This window comes from Cinclus cinclus, chromosome 11, assembly GCF_963662255.1.
Source record: "Cinclus cinclus chromosome 11, bCinCin1.1, whole genome shotgun sequence".
Classification (NCBI taxonomy): Eukaryota; Metazoa; Chordata; class Aves; order Passeriformes; family Cinclidae; genus Cinclus; species Cinclus cinclus.
In genome coordinates, this window is record NC_085056.1 from 8,190,793 (window position 1) to 8,216,175 (window position 25,383).

General features: G+C 40.1%; 1 protein-coding gene across 1 annotated transcript in view; it reads right to left on the reverse strand.

The window, feature by feature from the left end:
• NUP93 (nucleoporin 93) overlaps window positions 1–23,893 on the reverse strand; it is a 71,812-nt gene extending 47,919 nt beyond the window's left edge. The window contains exons 1-2 of the mRNA XM_062499919.1: window positions 23,654–23,893; window positions 22,985–23,102 (exon numbers count right to left, since the gene is read on the reverse strand). Of these exons, the coding sequence (XP_062355903.1) occupies window positions 22,985–23,102; window positions 23,654–23,832 (297 nt within the window). The 5' untranslated portion in view covers window positions 23,833–23,893. The remainder of the gene's footprint in view (window positions 1–22,984; window positions 23,103–23,653) is intronic.
• Between the last annotated feature and the right edge of the window lie 1,490 nt (window positions 23,894–25,383).

Sequence of the window (25,383 nt, forward strand, 5' to 3'; positions counted from 1 at the left end):
AATCGTTTAAACAAAGCGCAACAAGTGTCCATTTACCCAAAGCCATTGTTAAATATCCACTAAGAGATTATTTTCAAAATTATAATGTGCCATGAATATGCAAACCACTTTCCATCTTTAGAATTGAAAAGAATAATCACCTTTAAAAAAACCACACCACCAAAAACCACAACTGAAAGCCAAACAGCTATTTTGCAGCAGAATTTGAAGAGCGTTTTAAACATGCCAATGCTAATTTAAAAGGAGGGGGGAGAGAAGTGATGGCTCTGCTTTGGAGCCATTAAACTGTGTCTGGAAAGCCCTATTTTGTACAGCATTAGCCTGCTGTAAGTCTGTAATTATGAGGAGAATGTGTTAATTTTTAATTCAGATTGCTAACCCCTTTTTTATGTACAAACCCAGCATGTCAATCCCTCTTGCAGATGACTGTAAGCACTGACATGACCAAATTCAGCCCTCGGTGGTAAAAGCACGCTCTCCCTGGGAGGTTTGGCACCGTGTGCTGGAAAGCAGTTCAACCTCATAGTTAAATAGTTCTTTTATAAACTGTCACCTCAGCATCGTGGTAAGCAAATCCTCTCGAGCCACAGCCTATTAAACCAGAACCATATGGCCACTGATATTCATACCTTCTTTTCAGCATTCTTTTCTCCGGCTGCTGGAAATCCTAAAACAGCTTCACAGGAAGCTGAATTCCCACATCCCTCACATTCCCAAACACAGGGAAGCACAAGATGAGGAAGTTAACCTAACACTGCCTGGAGGCCCTCACCAAGTTAATGGCTGTCAAACACTAAGCCCATCTTTCATCTCTTCTGACTCCTACAGATGCCAACAATCCACAGAGTAACTGGACTTAAGAGCATGCTTTGACACAGTCCAGCAATGAATTATTAACTCCAGAGGAAGCTGCAAAGTGTCAGCTAGGAGCAAACATGAGCCTTCTATGATGATTAATCAGAATGCAATTATCAATGCGCCTGCTTCTCACAAAATGTCTCCAAATTCCCCATCACAAAGTCCAAAAGACACCACACAGAAATAAACATCCACATGTACGAAAGCAGAAGAAATTCTGTGCTTTTACCCTTTGTTTCTTTAGGGTTGTATTTTCAGTTTGACGTGGTCTGCGAGAAGAAAGCTCTGCCTTGCCACCTGCATTACAGCAGCTGTACATGGACTTCCAATACTAACAGAACAGTCATATATGCAGTACCAAGTCCATACTTTTAATTTCCACATCAATTCAATCCATCTTGGACTGGATAAAATGCAGTCACATAAACTTGCCTGCAGATTCAGGACCATCCTCAGCACAAGCTGTTTGCAGCCCAGGGCCGGACTGCGCACACAGAAGCAAGCAGCTGTGGCTCCAATCCTGCTCACCAGTAATAGATAAAGATAAATGCATTCAACCCTTATGACAATGAATGCTACCCAAAAGGGCAATCCAGCCTCCTTCTGAAAGGCATGGGCCCACCCTGCCAGTTGGATGTAAGGTATGGACCTCTAGCAGCATCCCAACATTCAGGAAGAACAGCTTGCTCAATTCGCTTGCCGAAGGAAACCAGACAGCTCCCTTTATTAAACCACAAGGTGCCAAGACACAACAAACACTAGTAATGGACCTAAAAAGACCTGCTGAATCCCAAAATGCACAAGGATGTTGGCTTGGAATGGGGTGCCATGCCATTCTGAAATTAGTGAAAAGCCAGAATGAAGACCGCATTTTAGGATTTTCTTAGATGAGAAGCTAAACTTGTGTTTTTCCTTTAATTACAGCAGCCAGCTCTGAAGAAAGTGGCATTAGAACTGCTGGCCAGCATGGAAAATGAATACTGTTTAAAGTGAACAACAGCAGTGCATGGCTGCTTTTTCAAACCATCCTTGTATGTAGTAATAATGTCAAGATAGACATGACTAGGACCATTACCAGTCTCTTATTAAAAACTTATCATGCCTTCTCTCAGTGGACTTCTCTCAGGCAGCTCCACACAGCACTGACTCCTTCTCTCTGCAAGTTTCCTTCTTCCTTCTGCATGACTGGCTAACCCCAAGCTGTCCCTTACCCAGCTGCATAACCCCGTCTGTCCCTCAGACAACATCTTCTTACCTTGTCTGTCCCCTGCACAACTGCATGGCCCTTCCTCCCACAGCACAGCCAGCAGACTCCATCCCAAGCTCCAGCAGACTCCACTGACTGCAGCTGACTCTCGACCACTCTCTTATAACACCCATTCTCATTGGACAAGCAAGGCTGTCTCCACTTCTCAGCAATCAGTACAACTGTAATTCATTGAGGAAAAATGCCTTCAGTACTATCCTTACAAACTATCTTCCCACACTTTTATTTCTCATAGTGAAAGTACAACTGAAATCAGTATTGGCATCTCGGCAGGCTTAATTAGAAGTCAGGTCTGCTCTATTCAGGTCTTTATACTGTGCTCATTACATTAATATTCAAGTGCCTTCCAGTCCTGCATTAAGTGACATGACTAACATCTGTCAATGTTGTTTGTTCTCTTCTCCATTTCCTGGAGGAGTGGAAATACAGTGCTCAAGCAGATCCACAGAACACCCAGCGACTGGGAAGGGAGATTCCTTCAGCCCTTGCTCACACAGAGCATGGCCATGTCTGTTTGGTTAATGGTTTTATATCATAGTCATCAGCAGAATGATTAAGCAGCTATACATATTAAAAGCACCAAGTCTCCTCCCAGCAGCATTTCCATGCAGGATTGACATGACTGTCAGACAAACAAAAGTCTGTCCTTTGTGGACCAAATTAAGTCATTTGGAGCTTTAGCATTTCATTTCTCTGCCTGAATCTCCTTGTCTTGTCATCTTACATTAGATAATACTGAGGATACAACTTCCAGCAGAGGAAATAAAAGCATCCATCTGTTGAATTTGACTGAAAGGGACAACAAAGGTATGTACAACTCATCCTGCCCTTAAATTCCTTACAAAACACACATCTTAAAGATACAGAGCTTTCACCTGGATGTCAAAAGTAGAAGACTGAAGTCAGTAATTATTACTTTTGTACTCACGTGCCTTTCACCTTTCCTAATGATTATCTGCCTCTATCCTTCTGATGCTGACAAGTTACCATTATGTCACCATTTCTTCCAAGTTATAACCCAATAATTCTTTGCAAAGACACTGTGAGGACACAGCTAGAGAATGGGAAGAGCTAAAAGGAAAAGAACTGGGAGGGATTGAATCTTAGACTCAAGCAAGATGATGAAGGATTGGCAATGCTACATGTCTTAAGGTCAACTAGCTGGGGTTAGGCAGATGCTTCTAGCGAAAGCAAATGCCTAGAGAAAGGCCAAACTCAAGAACATAAACTTGGTAAGGACTGGGAAACAATGAGCTGCAGGGGACAAGACAGGGGATAAGACTACCTTATCCTCATTTGTCCATCCAAACCCTCAAAACTGAAGGTAACAGAAGCCCACTGAAACTGAGTCACCAGCTGTTAAATTAGAAGCAAAGCAAGGATTCATTCCAGGCAAGTGAGGAGAATGCACAGAGCTTTCATTTAATGCAATGTGCATAGCCATACAAAATGGGGATTAGTCTTTCACAGAAAAAGAACAACCTTTTCAAGTGTATAGATAAAGAGGCTCTCAGGAAGGGACAGTGGCTGACTCAGAAAACTATTAAAAGGACAAAATGACTTTCAAATAGAGGTCACTAGGTCAAACATGAACTTGATCAGTAGTGGCCAAGACTAAAGCATCTAAAGACTGATTAGTGGTGTAAACAGCAATGTGTTGTTAATCCTCCTTGAGGAGCCTATATTGCAAAATCCATGCAGAAAACAATGCAGAATTTACTTTCTTTCCTGCCCCAGAGGAAGAGCCAGGTCTTAGGTGGGTACCCAGACACCAAGTGCCTGTCCCTAGTCAGTGCAGAAGTGAGACAGATGCACTGCTCCATTTGCTTAAAACGGCCAAGTTATTCCTTCTGGTTATGATACTCTATCATAGTGTGCTCACATGTTTGTTGCTGGATAGATATCAGATATTGCACTCAACACCCACTTAGCATCTATAAACAAGCATTAAGATCACATTGCAGGTTTCCAATATTATTTTGTCAGAGAATTTCCTGTGAAAATACTTTGCTGATTCACCAAGGTCACACAACTTACATATTCATGAAAAACAGACCACCAAATGTCATTTATCCTTTCCTCCAACATGGCTCAGAAGAGGCTCCAGCTATCCCTAGAGGTCTTGCAGCACTGCAGACTCAGATGTACATTATGAAAAGCCTTACTGCAGAACATCCTTCCAGAGGACATCCAAAGAGGACAGACAGGATTCCAAAACATACATTTCAGTAATGAAAAGCAGTAAACACAATGTTTACTGCTCAGGAGGTACATCCAGTAATGCAGCTTTAACTTTGGGTGGTTATCAAGCACAACTTGGGTGTCTCCCATCTTCCTTCACAGGGAACCACAGCTCTAATATCATGCCATGCTGCAAAATACAGACATCCAGTAAAGCATTATCCTTCTCACTCTTACTGGGCACTATAACACAGGCTGCAGATGTATTTACAGAGGGGGTTGTGTCAAACCACTCTTCACCTACTACTAAGCAAACACTCCCTTATGGATTTGCAGTTTAAGCAGCACAGTCATCATTGCGTAGATCAATGGACACTTTTATATAAAAATATCTCTTGCTACTCAATTATGATATAGCATATTATTCATGTACTATTACTGAACTAGGATCCTACAAATAACATTAATTCCTGTGTCTATTTATTGAAAGCAAGGACATGCTGGAGGCAAAGATACAGAAGACTTTACTTCCTTTTTAAAGAAAACTTTCATTAATGTTTGTTCCAAAGAGATCCTGCAGCTCCAGAAGTTTAATACCACCCAAAATGCATTTTCCCTAGGGTCCTCCATTATCAGGAAGGGCCTTTCTTGCCAATCAAATCTTTGAAGAGATCCTCTTTGCTATCCAATTTGGGAGACTTAGATATTCAGCTTTTAAGGAATGCAATCAAATCCTGCCCCTTCCAGGCCTTCTGGGGCACCCATTAGTTCACCCTCCTGTAGGGAGGGAATTTACCATCTCTTCCTATTGCTAGTATCTAAAAAAGCAGAATAGAGCAACTTAAATTGGCATTGTAATTATTTAAAGTCTAAAAATAGTTGTTGCCATAGCGTTAATTAAATTGCTATATGGTAACGTCCTTTCTTTTCTTTTAAAGCTGAACTCTAAGTAAATCAGGTAAGCTGAGACCATGCCATGTAAGAGTCCATGGAAAGTGAGTACAAATGATTAGACATTGTATTGTACTCCAGACAAAGATGAGCTGAAAATCTCAAGTAGCTTGTTCTGTTCTCTCTTTCCCACTTGGTATGAAAGAGTTTCCAAACTGCTGCATCCTTTTGAAAAAAATCACCATAAAATTTCACAGACCAACCACAGTAATTGAATGGATATGAACTGCATAGGGCAAAATGAAAAACCTTTAAGTTTTTTTCCATCATCTTCGTATGTTTTGGAAAGATGGTGCACAATTGTGATGGCCACCTCTGCACAGAAATATCAGATCTGGCAGACTATTCAAACAGGGGGATGGAGAAAGTCAGATCGCTGGAGAAATAAACACTAAGCCACAAGATATGCCATGGCAGATAAAAAGTCAAGTTCAACACAAATACCACCCCAAGTTTCATCTTAGTAATTATACCACTCACACTGGTATTTGCTCAGAGATGGAGCAATTTCCACTACTACCCAGTGAGAGAAAAACTTTTTTTTGCAAAAATATAATAACTTATTTTAAAATGGTGGACTTTTAACAGGCAAAAACCATACCTTACAAAACTTCATTATTTAATAAAATGAAATGACAGCAAAGGGACTGCATCAAGTCCTGGCTACAAGGCTACAAGCCAGAGGACAAACTTGTGGCTCCTCACTTTTTGTCAAGTGCTTCCCCTCATATCTGAAAGTGCAGAAAGCTGTTTTGGTCTCCCTTAACTTCCAGTACTTCTAGCCACAGTGAAGTATTTAGTATTTGTGTAATTAGTGGTTTTCATAGCAGGCTGTAACAAACAGCAAAACTACCTGACAGAACCAGATACCTGAAAATGTCCTTTTCCACCAGAAGTGTGGCCATGCCACCACCCAAGCCCACAGATAAACATAAACCAAAACAAGGTTAATATTTTCTGTTTTGTGAAGGTTTGTGTTTCTATAAAAGGTATAGATGGCTCCTGAAGGATCCCTGGTTATCTGTACCAGAGCAATTAAAAAGGAGAGGCTTGTGTAAGGAAAGGCTTCTGGGTTACCACAGTGGCAAGTAATTCATAGCAATTAAAGGTTTCACCCTGTCTACCTGATTAATACAAAAAAGTCACCCCAATTATCAGGACAGCTGCTTTCTACAGGATTATTCATCTGCAACAGCAATAGCATCAGACCTTCCACACCCACCTGTCCAAAACCTGATGTGGTCTTTTGTACAAACTGGACAACTGGCTATCAGTAGCATGAGCCTGAGACTCAAGCAGAAGGGACCAAGAGGAATGTGGACCATTAAACCACACTGGTAAGCATTGCAAGAACTGAGCACAGATTACTGATGGTGCTGCAGGGAAAAAAGGGCATGTTTCACCTCACATCTGGAGAATTACACCGTGACCACAACAGACATGTTTTTATGAGTAGTGCTACTAACATGCAACACACTTGTGAAGCTATAAAAACAAACTTTCCCTTAGAAAAAATAATAACTATTTTTAAATTAATAAATTAGAGCATCCCTTAATGTCTGTTAGCAGCTCAGCAAATGGCTGGGCATGTCAAAGATCAAAGGTCAAAAATATCAAGAGGCGCACAAACCTCAAAACATTAGGATTTTTGTCAGCCTCCCTCTGTCTTCTTTTCAGTGTTTTCTGCTTTAGGGGTTCAATTCAGTATGTGAAGGTTAACAAATACAAAACAAGGAAACTTAAAACTTGCCTATTTATCTTTTTCTTTTAAACCCAAACCCCATTAGTACTTTTGGATAGACAAATTATATTATAAACATAGGATTTCAATATTCTGGCACCAAGCCACATTCTAATGGACATTCAAACACTAAGGAAATGGTTGTGCATTAAGCCTATCAATAAGTTAACAATCAATACTTCAGTACTGCAGTAAAAATACAATGCACCCTTTATAACTGTCACTGGCCTCATCCTTCCTTGTCAAGCTCAGCTCCTAATAAAAAAATAAGAGTCTTGAAGCAAAAAACTAAGCACATACTATTTCACAGTCATTAAGCACTTATCTTAAAGTCTAGACCTATCTGGTCTTCTGAACTATACAGATTTTTGTTTTTCAATTGTGTTCTGACAGGGCAGAAGAGTCAGAAATAAAGAAGGACAGAAGTTCAGACACAAAATTAATCAAGCAGGTCAACAGGTAAGAGCATCAAAATAAAGAAACCTCAAACAGCAAAGCCCCAAGCAACTGCAGATTAGGAGCTGGTTCCAGCTTTATTGCCAAAAAGCATCCCAATCAAAACCAAAAAATCCCATCAAAGCACACTAACACTTGGGTTTTAATCCAATTCATAGATTTTAATTGCCTGCACCATCCCTCGACATATCCATCCTTTCACTTTGATCAAATGAAGCCAAAGGCAACCTCTGCAGAGCACGAGTTTTGGACATTCTCTGGAAATCATGACCATCAGGCCATATAGCTCTGCAATAGAACACATGCTTTAAATTTAGTTAACTCTGGCTTCCCAGTCGCAGCCATGGCCATAATGCTAAGCCACCACTGTATTTCTTGACAGTGGAAAAAAGTCCACAGTTTTTGGATGCTTGGAGCAGATGTATGTGTCTGCTGAAAGGTTCAGGGTATACTTTACAGGAAGAAATTGTGGCAGACATTGATCCAATGCCATGAAACCTGAATGTAAAAACAGGAGGACAAAACCAATCAAATTGATCATTTTTTTCTCCACAGCCTAATAAGCTCAATACTGAAATGGAACTTCATTGTGGAATGGCTAAGCCAGCCTAATAGTTTGGGTAAACAAGACAGCTAAATTCTCCATTTCCTTCTCCAAGTCCGCAAATACACAGAGGGAAACAGATAATGATTATTTTAGAAATCCTTCCACAGATTCCTTACTTTTATTTGCTAAAGCCATCTTGTATCCCTGGGGCTTCAGCTATAAAAAAAGCCCAGAGCATGGCTGAGAATTTGGAAAGACTTTTTACTAATATTTTGAAGCCAGGATATCTGCATCTTGAGGTTGAGCTCTGCAGAAGCAGCCAATGCTGCAAGCCTGGCAGGCAAGGGGCAGGAATGCCCAAGCCCTCAGAGATTATGGAGCAGTCTGCCAGTGCACAATCCAAGCTCAGGAGTAGGGTATGTGTCCAGCAACAGCCTAGTCCACACCTCTATTAGGTTTTGCTACTTCAACTCACTCTCTCTGCATCAGACACATCCTAAATAATCCATCTCAAGTGAGAGTCACCACACTACTAAATACTGCTGCATAAAATGATTATATCGGGTAGCAGGCAGTAGCTGTATTGACCAAAGTTTTAAACTACAACTCTAAACTGCTGGCTTAAAGGGTTTTTGCCACAATTACAGCTCAGAGCAGCAACTAACAGTCTCTGCACAATTTCAGCTCAGAGAAGTTGAAGATCTCCAGACCAGACTGGTGACAACCACTGCAGCTATCTTAATGACAAAAGGGTGGTTTTAGCAGAGCTGCCAGTGGACAGGTGTCTGTAGCACAAACTTTCTTGTGGGAAAGGAACTTTCATGTTTCTTTCTTGTTTCATGTGAGAAAGGAGCTCTGAGGATGGTCTGTACCACAGGGGCAGCCAAGGACTGTGCTGTTTAGCACTGCCAAAACAGAAAACTACTGATGGAAAGAAACAACCTTGTTTTTTACATGGTCTGCTGGTATCTGAGGGGGGGACATTGGAGACCAGTTAAATGTTGCCCAATATTGATCAGGACTGCAAACAATGAATAGGTCTGAGAAAATGGCAGAAAAGAACACATCCACATAAGCATCCGCTAGAGAATCTCAGAGTCTTGTGAGAGCAGTGGTAAACGCAACTTTCAATCCTCATCTGAAAAAACTGATGCATAGGAAGGCATTTCTTGAACTCAAAGTCAAGCATAAAAATCATGACAAAAACTGGATCAAAATCCAGCTTTCCCAATTTCCTGCAATGAAAAGCAGCTGCCACAGAAGGCCATTTTCTAAGTAAATATAAGCATCAGGGGGTGCCAGTCAGGAAAGGATCCAAAAATTCAAGGGTCAGGTGCTATTCAATATTTGAATCAGTACAATAAAACACTGCATAAATATTTAAACTGGCACTCTTGCACCGAAATACTCTTGGAACATATTTCAGCCACTTGCTTTCAAAGTTTTTATCTGACATTCCCTTCTTCCTTCTGTCCTGTGGAACCCCTGTAAAAAAACCCATTCCATGTTCATCCACAACACAGCTGACAGCGGTTTGCTGGTTTGATTTGAATGTGCTGCTTTCAGTCAGCAAGTACAAATAGATAAACCTCAAGTGCTAAAATCCTGTATCCTTAGCTCTTTATGAGCTCTTTTTCTAAATCCACCTTCAGTTGCCCTGAGAAACTCAAAAAACCAAAACCAGAAACTCCAGAACACTCTCCATTTTTTATATCTTATTTATAACCTCTGTCTTCAAAAGCTAATTCCTTGGGCTCCATTTTCAGTTGTTTTCACAACACATGCTATAAAACAATGTAAGATGCAATTTGTCATTAGATACAAACTATGGAAGACACACATTTGCTTAGATCTCAGTATTAGATCTCAAGAAGTCAAAGGCCAGGGACAAATGCATTTTGACACTCCACATGCAATTGAACCTCCCAATTGTTTTAGCCAGTCATTAATGTAAGTTATGATCTTGTAGGGCAATATTTCCCTACTGTCAGTCACTACCTGTGCTGCCCATCCCAGCCCCTACTTTTAAACTATGTGACATTCAATGAGGTGGAAGTTGCTGTAACTGGAGGTAGAAGCCCAGCAGATATGCATTGCCAATAACTCACCTGGCTTCACACTCAATACACTGAATTGCAGCTCTGCTGGAGATTCCCATCCTGACATCTCCACAGTTACAATCAGTACTGGTTTGTATGAATCTGCTCCTACCTCAGCCTTCATTTCCCTCTGCTTCCATGTCCTAGGCCTCTCAATGCACCTAAGCACCAAAATAGCTGAAGTTTCTCTTGAAAATAAAGTTTAAAAGTCTTTTAAAAGGTATTGCAGTAACACATCCTAAGAATCACTAAGGGTTTTGGGAATAAACACATTAACTACCGACCACAGAAATTTGACATTGCATCTGACACCTGCAGAGTTTTGCTTCTGCTGGTAGCAACAGCTTGTTCAGCAGATGCTTCTAGTAGCACCTAGGCAAGTTGTTCAGAGATTAATAGCAAAACCAAACAAAAATTCAGACCCAAACCATACCCAAAAACCAAGGGACAAAAGACAGCTCTTTCAGTTTAATTAGGCTATCAGAAGTAACAATTAATTAAATGTTTAGCATTAATGCAAAAGGAAGTTCTGATGATCCCACAGCTAAGATTACTCTGATGGAATGTACCATCAAAATATATATCAAAATGCTCTGAATTCATACAAACACTTCAAAAGGTAATTCTATACTTAAATTATTTCTACTCAAAATGGTCCTGGAAGAGTCCAAAGGAATTAGGTGTGAGACTGTCAGTCTGAGTAAGCAAAATTTAGTCTGTGAAGCTGTGCCTATCAAAATGCCCCAAATCCAGCATCCCTAAATATCAGCAAGAACTATCCAGCCTTCAAACACAAGCCCCAGACTCTCTTCACAGAGAGGAATGCCCCGCTGACTGGTGGACTCAGCATACACCAGGGCAGGAAAGCCCAGAGATTCCCAGCTGCCTTCTGACAGCTTTCAAGAGACACAGTGTAACACCCCGTACATCCTGGACAGATTTCCCTGAGAGAAAATGGCAGAGCAAGGCAAAAGCAAGCAGAGTAACTCAGAGGAAACAAAGATAAAGGGAGAGCTAACAATTCTTCTATAGTGACTTACAAGGATGTAACAGAGTGACAAATTACCGTCAACTCTCGGCCAAAATTTGATACTACTAGTTGATGGGAATCATTTCCAGCTCAGTTTCCTCCTGCTCTAGCAACAAGCCAGAGGAGGTGTCCAACTTGAGTGCTTATTCTCATTATGCTAATTAATTTTTAAAAACCCAAAAACCAAAACCAAAGTTTTCCTCAGACAAGGAAAACAAAAAAACAAGACATCAGAAAAGGTAGAGAATAAGGCATCTAAGAGTATGATACCACAGACAAACAGCAAAACACTTAGCATAACTTTAGCTAATTATGCACAGCAATGTCATACACTTCATCTTGCCCGGAAATATGAAGCCAAAACATTAACCTCAAGTCAAACAGCAAAACAAAAATAAGAGAAGTGATACTGATTCACTGTATCTGTTGAGTAATCAACATTCTCACCATTAGCAATGAGCTGCAAATTTTCTGCATAAGCCATTTTTAACCTTGGAAAAATTAAATCAAGATAGAGGGGAACTAAAAGAAATATAGCAGGGCTAGATCTGTGAAAACTAAATGAAAACAAACCAACCAGAGTACAGGGTTCAAATGTGTAGTTCCCCAGTGAGATGGATCTCTGCATCCAGCTTCCAGCATTTAGCTTTCACTAAAACCTAAAGATGGTCACAGTCTCAGTCAAAAAAATGGCAAGTCTTTTGACTGATGCATTAGCCCTTATTTCACATTCATTAAAATCTTCAAGTTTTTGTATCTACTTAACAGACAGAGTAAAAAGATTTAAATATGCCATTTTCTGCTACAAGCCTTGGGGCAGGAAAAAAATAATGAATGTTTCAGAGCTACTGTAGGGTAACCATAGCAGGCAAAATCAATTACTGCTCAGAGGATCTGGAGATAACACACAGGTTTTATCATCCATTTGAAATACAGTTTGGGTTTTTTTCCTTCTGCATTTCCTCCCCCATTCTCTTCAGAAATTTCTTTTCTCATACATTAAAATCTGGCCCAAAGAATCCTACTGACTTATGTTTAGAGATAAGGATTTGTCATGATACTGTACAGTATTCTCACCTATCCACCTCCATTTATCTAAGATTAAAATCAAATCCCTCACAGATTACTACTTCGGCCTTTCACACCGAGTTTGGCTACACCAAACATCATTATCAGAAATACCAAACAAACGGATGTTATCAACAACATTGTGTAAGCTGGACAGACACCCTCAAAAGAGAAACTGCAGGACATACTCAGGGAATTGTTAAAGCATGTCACATGGTCTGGGAACACTTTTGGGATGAATAACATTAAAAAAAGGAACCAAGTAAGAGCTGGTACTAGAAATTAAGTAAGCGTTCTAGATGGAGAAGATCTTTAAATCCAGTTTGTATAGGTCTGAACAAAAAGGAAACAATGTCAGTGTAAATGATGCCAAGCTCAAAACCAATAAAAGGAAATAAATTTTAACATAATCTGTAATTGGATTATGGAATTTATTGCCACAGGAAGATGGCAAGGCCAAAACCATAATGGGATTAAGAACTGACTCAGTATGTATATCAATATTGACAGTACCTAGAGCTGAGTTGAACACTGAAATTGTGGAAATAAATATTATTCCTCATGCTTCAGGATATCCAGTCTCTAGCCACTAAGGAACAAAGTGAAGCCTAATAAAGCAAGCAGATATCCCCATGAACTGCTCTGTTAAGCCTAGGATAGCCAACTGAAGGATTCAAAAAGGTTTAATAAAGCTGATGAAACTGAAACTAAGCATTGAGGTGTTTACCACTGCCTTTTCCTCATTCATCAGCCTTTGAACAGCAGTTGTGTGAGACTGGGAAACCTTCCCTTTGCTCCCTCAAAAATACCACGTTGACAAAACCTCTCTCCTTTCCCCCCTCCATCCCCCAGTAGACACTGAAGATAACACAAGCCACAAACTGATGCTCAAAAAGTATAGTCCACAGACACTTCCACTGCAGTCACACCACCTAGCACATGATACTTCATTCCTCTATAAAGTTATTTTAAAACTAAATTTCTCCAACCTTCTCAAGCCATTTTTACCAAGCAACAATTAAGCATGCTGTTCCAATTAATTTCAAAAATTATCTGTTAGCTGTGGCTCATAGTGCTGCATAAGCATTTGGTATTTTTGTGGAGTACCATGCATCTTGCATGCTTACTGAGATACAATAATGGAACAGTACAGAAAATTTCCAACTCATCTCCCTAAGCTTCCTTAAGTCACTTCCACATGCATGGAAAACCAGTGAGACATCTCACAGTAACTGCTTTTCGTTTGGGCAGTTTAATATTCTATCTCAAACAAAGAACTCTTTTGCACCCAAAATAGTGTCAAAGCAGAGACTTGAGTAAAGTGTTGGGTGGAGGTAAGATGTTAATTCAGAGCAGAACAGTGAAGACAATGAACACAACTAGAGTAAGAAAAAAAAAGAGTGGAAGAAAGATGAGAAATAAAGGATAGGAGAGAAAACAGTAGACAGCGAGAACGTAAGTTGTGCCAAAAATCTAAATGAGCAAAACAAATGCATGTATCCTTAGTTCTATCTCAAAAGGCTGCAACTTTCTTTCAGTAACATATCTTGGCGGGAATAAGAATTTCATTTTGACTTCAAGGAGAACATCCCTGCACACAACCCAAACACTTCTTCCACAAACTGCCAAATTTTCAGGCTGCTGTTTTGTATGGGGAACCTTAAGTACATCCACAGTTTGATGCCCAGTCACTGATAAACAGTTGACACACTTCTCAGTTAGTGACTGTTTTAAACCAAACCTTGATAACGCCAAGGATTAAGATTTTGGATGTTGAGTCAAACTAATTACGACAGGGGAGAGGAGGGCATGCATAACAATATACCTGTGGCCCTTCCCAGACTGCTAAATTCTGCAAATGGTTTAATAAACCCCAGTGGAATTCATCAGTCGAGTTACACTTTCAAGAGGCTTGAGTAAACGAGGGGAGCTTGAGAGGAGGGGAGGGAGTTGAGAGCTACAGCAGCTGCTGCTTTTCCTAATGAATTTGATGAACTGCCTCACTGAAAACAGAGTGTCCAGGGTTTTATACTGTTTGTGACCACAGGAGTTCAGCAAAAGAGAGAGTTTGGTCTACCCACATTACAGATTTCCCCTGTGGAAGAGTGATTTGCTCACAGCAACATGAGGGATTAGCTGAGAAAAAACAGTCAAGACAATGCTCATGTAATAAAGACTAGCAAAAAAAATTAAAAAAACTAGCTCAGGAGAAAGGTGGCAAGTTCACCTCTCTTGTAGGTCAGCTCCAAGCCCTTCTTGTCTCATTTCAGACAACTTTGCTGAAGATTTTTTTTTTCCTACTGCACTTGGGAAACTTTTAGTTTTTTTCTCCTCTTTTTCAGAAGAGCTAAAAAGCCATATTGATTTAAATAGGTAAAAGTTAATTTTTTGATCCCACACCTATGGCTTAACTCCATTAACCCACTGCAACACTGGGACTGAAAGCTTCTGCCATGGGTGAGAAGTCCTCTCAACACCACTTCTGTATGGCTCTGAGCAGGGCTTCCCAAAGCCAAGAGCTTCCATCTCCAATTTCCACAGAGGCATTGAAAGGTCATACGAAGGTACACTGAGAAAACTGGATTGCTTAAAAAAATAAATATATAAAAAAAAAAAACCTCTCCTCCAAATTATGGTCTTATACTGCTACTATACAAATTGCAGTTCATACATTAGAAATCTCATTTACAGTTTTGTTAATCTTTGATAACTTTTTCCCCACCTTTAAATGCAATATAGATTAACTGGGTTCACTTGTGTACAATTTGTTCCACTGTGAAATTCCAGCACAGCCCTGCAAATCTTTCATTTCAGACCTATAATAAAGGTACTGGAAAACTCCAGGTTCTCTCCTATAAGGTGTATGCTTTATCTGCTTTAATAAATGTTACAAAACAAAACAGGAGTTATGCTTTGCAAAAGCTACATTTGAGCCTCAAATAAATAAATAAAACCATTTATTTAATCCTAGTAAGTGCTCTATCACATGATATGCGGAGAGGGCAAATTGCCAGGCTGCATCTCAGCATTGTTTCTTTTCACCAATCTGTATAAATGCAAAGACAAAACCATTCTACTAAACTTTTCCTGCACCATGAAAACACCAATTCCAACAGCCTATTTGCACATGCTGAGCACACACTGTCTAGGTCAGTAGTCAATACAAGACCTCAGCCAGCACTAAATTAACAGGACAGTGTGACACTAAGAGGTACCACATTGCCAGAAATGACGTCCTCCTGGTCAGATGCAACACAGATCCTGAAAGTCATTAATGAGCCCACAGTACTTCTTTCAATAGTAACACTGCTACAAGCAGGGTGTTGAGGAAATTCTGGCTCATATCATCACACCCAGGTTTGCTCCTGAGCTCCAGCTATGAAAGGATCCTGCACTGCTACTGTGAGAAGCAGAGATGCCTATACCTCAGCACAGGAGAGGCTGTATTTTGGATATGTGATGTCCAGACTGCCTTTTTATACAGTATTTGCTCCTTCACAGGAATACAAGTTAGCATTCAATTAGAAACTGGAACCATTTTCAAGCAAGGGAAGAGCTACATGGCAAAAGAAGAAAAACAGGGCAGGGGGGAATGAAGTCAAGCATTATGACTCAAAATCCGGTATGTTTTAACATGTTTGAAGTATCTGTCACAAAAATAGCTGTTAAAAGTTTACATTGTCCCAATTTGAGATGCAAAGAACATACTTGGATTAAACAGACAGGAAATACGAAATGTGCCATGACATAACAAAATTTAAATAGATCAATAAATACTAGAAGCAGAGTTCCCAAGTTTTCCATCTCATGACCTTGCATTAGCCTAAAATTCTGAAATATCTTTCCTACCCTCCTATTTACCCACGATGAAAGAGAAAGGCAGATCATCTATCTTCTCTCCCTGTTCCCAACTCCTTAGGGTTAGGAATCCATGATCAGAACCATGATGAACTGGAAGATCACCACATAATTACTTCAATTAGCATGCAACCAAGCAAATAAATTAAATTTAAAATCAATCAGTATCAGAGTATTTACTGAATGACTGTAGTCCGGCCAACTAATGAATCATCTGAGTATTCTACATTAAAGGTACCATGGTTTGGGGTTTTTTGGGGGTGTGCATGTCTGTTTTTAAGGTTAATAAGGCCAAGGTAATTTAAAACTAGAGAAAATTCCTGCTTAGATGTAAATTACAGATGTGAGGGGAAAAGTGACAAGCAAAAGAAACAGACAATGTTCTGGGCTTTTTTTTCCTCCTTTCCTCCTTTTTCTTTTCCCCCTATAGTGTTATTCATTCACCTACCTGATGCCAAAAATAAGCGGGTGTTTTGAATTTGTTGGGTTTTATTCCTTTTACCTTAGAACAAAAACAGACCCCAAAACCCCACGCTGGCTATAAAAATAGAGAAGCCTGCACTCTTAAATCCTATCATATCCCAATCTTTGTACTTCCCAGGACATCCTTTAATCAGCACAGGTCTTGGGAGGCTCTGGGTCAGCCTGTTCATTCAGAGGGGCCCTGGGAGACTGTCAGTGTCAGGGAGGTGGCAGACAGGCCACTGATCCCCTGGCTGCTTTGCCAGGGCTGCAAGCTGCCCAAGGCCCTGCAAACCACGTCACCCAGGAGAGAGCACAGGCAGGCTGCAATTGATGGAAAATTGTCACACCTTACTTAGAAGAAGGAGACATCAAACACAGTAGATATGAGCTGAGGAAGTTTCTGCAATTTCTATTTCCAAGGCCCACATCCCTTAGCTCCATTTGCTGCGTGTCAAAATACTCATTCATTCCCCACCATTGCTTTCTTCAATTGTGTGCAAACTACCTCCGGCCATATATATAATTACCAGGATATTTATATTCTTGATTTACATGCCTAAATGTGTACATTAAGGCTCAAATCCTGAATGCAATCAGTGAGACAACCTAGGCAAAGAAGACAGCAGGGTTTGACACTAGCATGCACTAGTAAAGGGAGGACAAAAAAACAACTTTTAAGAATCTTTGAAGAGAGATGTTTTTGGAACCAAACATTTCTACAGTTTTTGAAGAATTCCCAACTACGACCACAAATAATATTTTTCCTTTGGACTACAGCAATGCAAAGACACCAACAGCTAATGACCAACCCTAAAAAAACCAATGTTGAAGGTTGTCCTCTTGCATTCACCACCATGGCTCTGCAATGGTTAAAAGGTCCCCACAGCTGTGCTGGCATCATTGATTAGGGTGAACAAGGAAGCGACAGAAAAATAAAAGCCACCTTAATTTCAAGCTCCATTAGAACTGAAGGACTTAGAGGCAGGAGGAGAAATCAATGTTTGGCAAATGAGAAAGGACAAAATCTGCAAAAGGAAAAATGCATTTTCAGGCTAAGCTAATGCAAACAATGGATTGTGAACAGCACTTGAGGTTGGCCCTCTAAGGTTGTGTCAGCATTTCCATTTATAAACTCTGATTTTAGTTACACTCTAGTAGATTACCACAGGCTTTAGTATTATTCTAGCAGATACCACAAAGTATATCACAAACGGTAACATAAAATAATAGTAAGAGCTCAACTGTTGAATAATGCACCCTTTCAGTACCTGATGTCAGAGTAAGAATTTTTTAATTATGAGTCATACACACATATACATACACACAAGCAGAACATACAGGGCTAGGGAGAGCATCCTGAGACCCAGATTCTATCAATGCTAAAGTAGAATTTAAAGCTACCTTTGATACAAAACCTGTTTACAGTACTTTGAAAAGCTTCAAAATATCCCAGATATTTAATTACAGTCTGTCTCTTGCTACTTGGACAGATTTCAGTCTAACCCTCTGCCCTCATTTAGATAAAAGCTCTTATTTCTGTACCTGGACCTCTAGAGAACTACTCAGTCAATACTCTGAACATCCACACACAGAAATCAAAACCATACCCTAGTATGCAACCTTTCATTTCAGTTCTGCCTAGATCAGAAGGCCAATGTGAAACCTGAACAAATCAGGTAATTCAATAAAATTTTCCTTCAGTGTAATGGAGCTAGGCCTTCATCTCAAACTTTCTAAGAAGATAAGCAATGCATGCAAAGAGAGCTTGTGTCTGCTTCTAGCATTCATTTCACAAATCTGCACAGAGCTGGACTGAGCCAGAAAAATGAGAGCAAACTATTTTTTAAAATTACCATTTTAAAATTACTCTGGGCTTGTATTTTTCAAAGCAAGCATACAGGGGACCAAATCTAGTGTCAAGGCAACTGACACCTTCAAAAAACAAAGACCACAGTAAAGCATAACATACATTGTAACCAATCATTATCTTAGCAGGAATAAATCAGACCTTGATCTAGCAACTAACTCCTACCTGGTACCCCAAAAATCAGTTTGACAGAGCAGCACTGAATCTCTGGGACCTCCAAAAATAAACCAAACAGCACCAAGTGCAGGGGCCAGGTCCCATCTCACACCTTACAACAGCAAGAGCCTACCCACAGTCTTGGAATAATTCCTCCTCGGCCTGCCATTGCTGCAACCAGAGAGAGGATCTGCTATGACAGTGCTCATTAGAAGATGTCATCATTTGCATCTTTGGAAGAGTGGAGAAATACCTTTTCTGAGCAGAACGGCAGGGTTATGCTTATATGCACATAACCCATCTTTGGGTACAGATTTGCATGATCAAGCCCTACCTAGGATTTTTAAAAGCCAAAAAGAAACAAACAAAAAGACCCAAGCACACCTGACTAACACATTCCATTTTGAAAAGATTTTGCCAAAATAGGCCATTTTGACAATTTAGAAAAATCTTGATCTTTATAAACTCCTGACATAAGAACTACTGTAAAATGGATTCACTGCAAGAAGTGTTTGTTGCTCTGTATGCAATTTAGTAACACAAACTTTGAAATCAGAGAGGAAAAACACAAATTCCTACAATTTAATGGCAAGCCTAGAATCTTTTACATAATCTTCCCGGCCTACTGCTCTAGTGGGAGACATTTCCTGGACTCACAACCCTTTTATGTGCAAGCAATCTACATTTTACAACTGATAAATAATTCAGATAATTAATTGAGCTGCAATTTGGTGCACTTTTTAGTCTGCACTATAGAGTCCCATTTAAAGAGGTTCTGTACAGAAAGCCTCTCCTGCTGGTTAACCCAAGCTGAAACTTCCATTAAGGTGAATTCCTAGATTCTCTTAACACTTTCTGAATGTCTCACACCAGCATCCTGGGACTTCATGCCCTGGATGCTGCCTCTGATTTTTCTTGCTGCTTTACTCTCTATACAAGGAATAGGGTATTTCCTGACATTTTCCTTCTGATGTGCAGATTGCCATCACTTGAGAGATTACATTCTATCATATCTCTCTGTGCTGGCCTCCCACAGGCTGCTACAACAGACTGCACTGGTAGAAGGAACAGAGACAATAAATAAATGCTTTAGGTAAGAATGCAGGGAAAGCTCAAGCAAACTGCCAGAGAATCTCTAGAAGCAAAGGAGTGATGTGGGAACACATGGCAGAAAGTCCAAAGAGTATTTTCACACTGTAAGAGCTTTGATGGAATTTAAAATTCAGCAGAACCCTACAATTCATACAATAAAGATTTTATTACATTTGTAGCCTTCACACAACTGCAACAGTCAGCAAAGGCTATGCATCAGGTCTGTGCTTCTGGTGCAAGTGCCCATATTCACCACCTTTTTCTGCGCTATGGTGCACAGAGGTTGCACCAATGCAGCCCCACCACCTCTTCAGAGGGAAGAGGGCAGAGACTTCCAGTATCAGGTGCTTACCCAAAAAAAAGTTTCAGTCTCTTTGGCAAATGATGCTGTAAGTATTTGTGAATTTATACATGCTCAAACTGAAGATTAAGGGACACATACGAGGAACCACACAGACAAGAATAACTGAAGTGCTAAAGAATCTACAAATGACAAGTTTCACATGGGATTTCACACTAAAACTTGCTGCAAACTACACAGAGTTGTGAATCTGTAATGAGCATCAGGAAAAGACAGCTCTGAGGAAGGACAGTTGAGCCTACAACACTAAGATGATAAAAGTATGGACCAAGTTCATGAAGAATATGTGAAGAAGTTTTTGCTGGTTAAAAGAGTAATGAAAATGCCAGAAGGCACAGGCTGAGGCAGAGCAGAACAGGCTATCCCCATTCACAGAATTAAAGTTTACCAGTATACCTGTGTAAATACTGAGGAACAGCAGAGGAACAGTAAAGTCCTGTAAAGAAATAAAACAAATCCCTCCCTTCTATCACTCTGCACACTGCCTTCCAGATACAATGGGAACAGCTTCTGGAGGAAGGATTCTACACAGTGCACAGGGATAGATAGCTTCATCTGTCCTAAAACAAACACCCCTGAAAAAGACTTAAGAAACTATCTAGGAACAAGGAAAAGAAATCCCAACAATCATCAGGAGGTGTAAGAAAAAGTTACACAGAAAGAAACTTTTGTAGCACATCTTCATCTAAAGCATGAAATAATTTAAAGACCTTCTTGATTAACAGAGGTAATTAGAGGACTATCAGCAGTGTCTTAACACAAAGGTCCTCTTATATAACTGTCTAACACAAAGGTCCTCTTACATAACTAATAGAAACTTATTAGAAACTATTCTAAAAGTGCTGATGACTGCATGCCAGAACCTACAGATGAGTACAGAGACTTGTCCATATTCTAAGCAAGTAACTTTCAGGTACAAGCCAGAGCTGGCACCACATAGACAGCTTGAGGTGTGACTGCAAATATCCTCAGAACAGAGGATGAAGCTTTGCAAGACATAAAATCCTTGCACTCATTAAGTGCAAAAACAAGCAGGGACAAAACATTTTAAACTGACACTCGGCTCATATGCATGCCTCCAAGATGATCTGAAGTGGAGCCCCTTGCAAATCACTTTTAGCTAATTGTCTATGAATGTTTTCTGCACATGGCCTGCAAAAAGAAAAAATAAGATTCAAAGCACACAAATATTAGGCCTCAGAGAAGAGCTGTTGAAGTGGTCAGTGATTAAATCACTAGTGTTAATCATGATTCAGCACAGCAAACAGGGAACTTTGATTTAAATGATTGATTTTAATCCTGTTTCTCATTTGTACTTTTTAGCTGTTTTCCTGAAGAAAGGATTAAATCTCATTGGCTGATTTGGCCATTTAAACACACTGATTTGAAGTTAACCACTTGTTTTATGTTAAATATGGAGCTTTTCCTGAACAGGAGGATACATTCAAATATTGAGAAGGGTGATTAAAAAAAGTTACTGGAGATAAGAAAACATGCTAAGATTAATACCAGAATATCTCAGAATCACCACTTCAAATAAGGCCTTGAGATCTGGTATAACTAAGAAAGAAGAAAATCTTCACATTTTAGTTAGTAGTAGTTTAGTTAGTTTAGTAATCAGCATGAATATATAATATGATTATTATGCATTCATATCCATTTTCTTGTGCCACAAATCTCAGCTCCAAAGAGTCAAGCTCTCCACTGCTTCTGGGTTTGAGAATCTATGATAAGATTCTTCTTAGAAGAGAAAGGAAAAACAGTAGAAACCAAAGAATTAACAGCAGTAGTAAACATGAAAGAAAAAAAAAAAAGAAAAAAAAAAGAAAATTAAAAAGAGGCAAGAGTTGTTGAAAAAAATCTAGACAGAATGAGGCCAAGAAAGACATGTACCAAGTTTAACATCACCAATTAGAAAGACAACAGCATCAGAAATTGGGACAAAGGGAAAAAAGGAGAAAAGACAGAAAATGAACAATGCCAGTGGTTTAGAGCTCTCGCTCTATGATCAGGCAGCAGATAAAGTCTCCAGAGAGTACTAATCTTTAGTGAAAGAGAGGCTTTTGAAACAAGTCTGCCTGAAGACAGGAGACCACAGAGCTCCTAACACTAGCATGAGATTATGGGTGGTACCAAATGCAAAAATAAAACATACATTAGATGAAATGGGGTAATTTCACATGCCACCCTTCCCCTTCTGAAGTTAAATAGTACTTCTGCAAAAAAAGAAAGAAGAGTTTTACTCTTCTGACCCTCCTAAGTGAGCCATCTGCCAGAAAGGAGAGAAAAGATGAGCTTCAAAATCATTAACCAGTAATTTAGACTGTTACCTTCAATGCAACCCATAACATCAATTCCATTACCAGCTCTTAACTAAGTAATGAATATTGCAGGTTTCATCATGAAGATATTCTACAAGGGCAGGAAATGATCAAAAAGCAAAACTAGTTAGGTCACAATAATTTCTAAGACACCCAGGGAAAATTTACAGGAAAGCTTACAAGATAAAATCAACCAGTAAAGCATTTGAATGACAGCAAATTCAGTCTATCACCAAGACAAGGTTATGACATCTGTGACACAATGAAATAAAAAAGCTATACTCACCTACTTTGACTGTTGACTTAAAAGCCCCCTATTCCAACACCTCAAAATTGCCTCAAAAGTGGTTCCACATGTGTTTTTCCAATCAGACATAAAAAAAAGGTTTCAAAACTATGAGAGGTATCCCTGGGAAATTTAGGCTTGCAAGGCCAACAAAGACAGGTCCACAAACTATTAGAACCTAAAGTACTTCTGTTATCTTGGTACTTCATGCTGCTTCTCATGGCTAACCCAAACATCATTCAGCACTGAAAGCAGCATCTCCCCTCTGCACTTGCTCTAGCCGGTGAATTAAACAGAGAGCAAGACAATCTCCACAGAACCACAACACAGGAAGGGCAGTGGCAAGGGCAGTGTAATTCACATGTCAGAAATGTCCCTACCTGGATGTCAGTGTCCTTCACAGGTTCAAGAGGCTCAAATGTAGTGGCTGCACTTAGACTCTCAAGTCTCTGAGAAATGTGGGATATATCAAGCCCTTTAGACCCAAGAAGAACTGATCTATAAGGAAGAAATTGCACAGATATGAAATTAGCATTGAACAGACAGAACTCTAAACCCAGATTAATTGCCAATATTTAGGTCAGCAGCTAGACATGTACAAGACAGTGCTCCCAGACATATTACAAGAACTGCACAGAACCAAACTTTGAACAGCCCTATGTGTCTGTGTGAACACCTCAGCCCTTCTGAACTTTCTGCTGTTCTACTGCAGTGCTGCACAGCTGCCAAGTCCTTCCAAACAGAAAAAAATGTACACTATGTTGGTAAACATCTTCAGCAGCAGCTAGAACAAGGTACTGCACTTTTTGGCTTTAGTGTCCAAAATAACTAACTGTAACCCCTCAGAAAAAAAAAATCCTTCAACTATCCTACTGTTTTTTGGAAGTAGGAGAAAGGTGGGAAGAAAAAAACCAAAAAACTAAACACAAGCTTTGCAGTCATTGCAGTCATTCTATTTCTCCCAGCAGGACTCCCCAAACGTTGGAAACCAAACCCATGAAGAGCTTGCACCCCGTGTGCAGTCTCCAGTGTCAGCACTCCGTACTTACGCCTTCACGTCCGCAGTCTCCTGGGAGGTGCGGGTCAGGGTGCGGGAGCGCAGGCGCTCCCCGGCCTGCTGGATCTCCTGCAGGTTGCGTTCCACGTGAGGGAGCTCCGAGATCCCTTCTGTCTCAGCTGCCAGCTGCTCTGCCTGCTGCAGCAGCTCTCCAAAGCCTTCCGTGTCCATCTCTGCTGCAGCTTTTGCTCAATGTACACAGAAACCTTCAGGGAAAGAGGGAGAATTTTTGCTCAGCTATAAACAGTTTCTATGCTTGTGGGGTCACAGATGGACCAGCAAGAACAGGTCCTTCTAGAACAGGATACACTGTCCATCCTCCCCAGGCATTAAACATCAAGGAAATCCTTTCAAGTGGTCTCAGAGAGCTTTCCCTTTCAGGACTACAGTCTGTGGGCCTGTCAGAAGAGGGATGCAGATGCCATTTCACAGCTCATATTTTGCCTTAAAACAAAGAAGGGTGAAAGCACACAAGTCCCTGTGGAAAACCTGGTGTTAATTTAGCTATAAACTACTTGCATACACACAAAGATTGCTTGGAGCGCCGGACTCTGTGATCGTTACAAGTCCCTTCCCATTCCATGATTCTGCATTTTATATATATTATGAAGGGAGATGCATATATGTGCAAGCATAGGAATATATGAGGGCTGAAAACACACATAAACATGAAGTTAAATTAACAGCAAAACAGTTGAGCTCTAGATGTATACGGACAGCCATAAGTAGCTATCTGTTAAAATGTGTTGCTCCATATGTCATTAACCCCCCAGCCAAAAGAAATAAGTGCATGTTCTTCCAGTTCAGAAGACCTGCGTCTAAATTCAATGCCTGCAGGAAGTTTTACCAGAATAAGAATTCCTTGCATTGACTCAGTGACAGAATAATTAAAGAAATTAAAGCACAAGTCAAGGGCTGTAACAGAAGAGGCATTAAATGCATCATGCCATTCTAAATTCAGAATGGAGCCTGTTATTTTTACAGAAAGGACAAAAGCATATGTGCTTGGGATCACTATGGAAAAGGACATGTAGGTGCAATGGTGCCCACGTTAACAAAATATGAAACCCAAAACCTCAATTTCACACACCAAATCATGATTTGCAGTTAAACCAGCTACAAGCAATATGCATCAGGCACCTCTATAAACCCACTGAAGATCACAGAAATCTGTGGTGCTGAATGGTGCTACAGAGATGGAAATCTTCAGTACAGTCCCTCTCTCATAGCTTTTGCACCCATACCCAGAGGGCCTGGGGTGAAATAAGAGAAACCAGATCTCAAGCATTAACTCCAACAGTTTATCATTTACTCAAAAGTAAAATCAGCAGAGACTATCTGGTTCAAGGAAGCCCCCTATGAAGAAAACAGGGATTTTTACAAATCAACAATAGCCTACAATTCAAGTATTTCTTTGTACTCCTCATCCATACCAAAGCAATTCTGGACAAGAAAGAATTTGAACATTCCTCACGTTCTCAGCCTCACCACTGTTCCCAAGTACAACTACCCAGCAGCAGTAGCAGCGCTTTCCTCTGTCTGGACAAATGATTTAAAAGCACTGCATGATGATTCATTCAGATATATGCAGTTTGAGAAAGAAACCAATCCCTCCTGCCTGGGTGCCAGGACAAACCCTAACAGCAGCATCCAGGAATGGAGAATTTCACAAGCACTCTCCACACACTTCTGGAAAGCTGAGGGAGGGAATGATTGTATTTG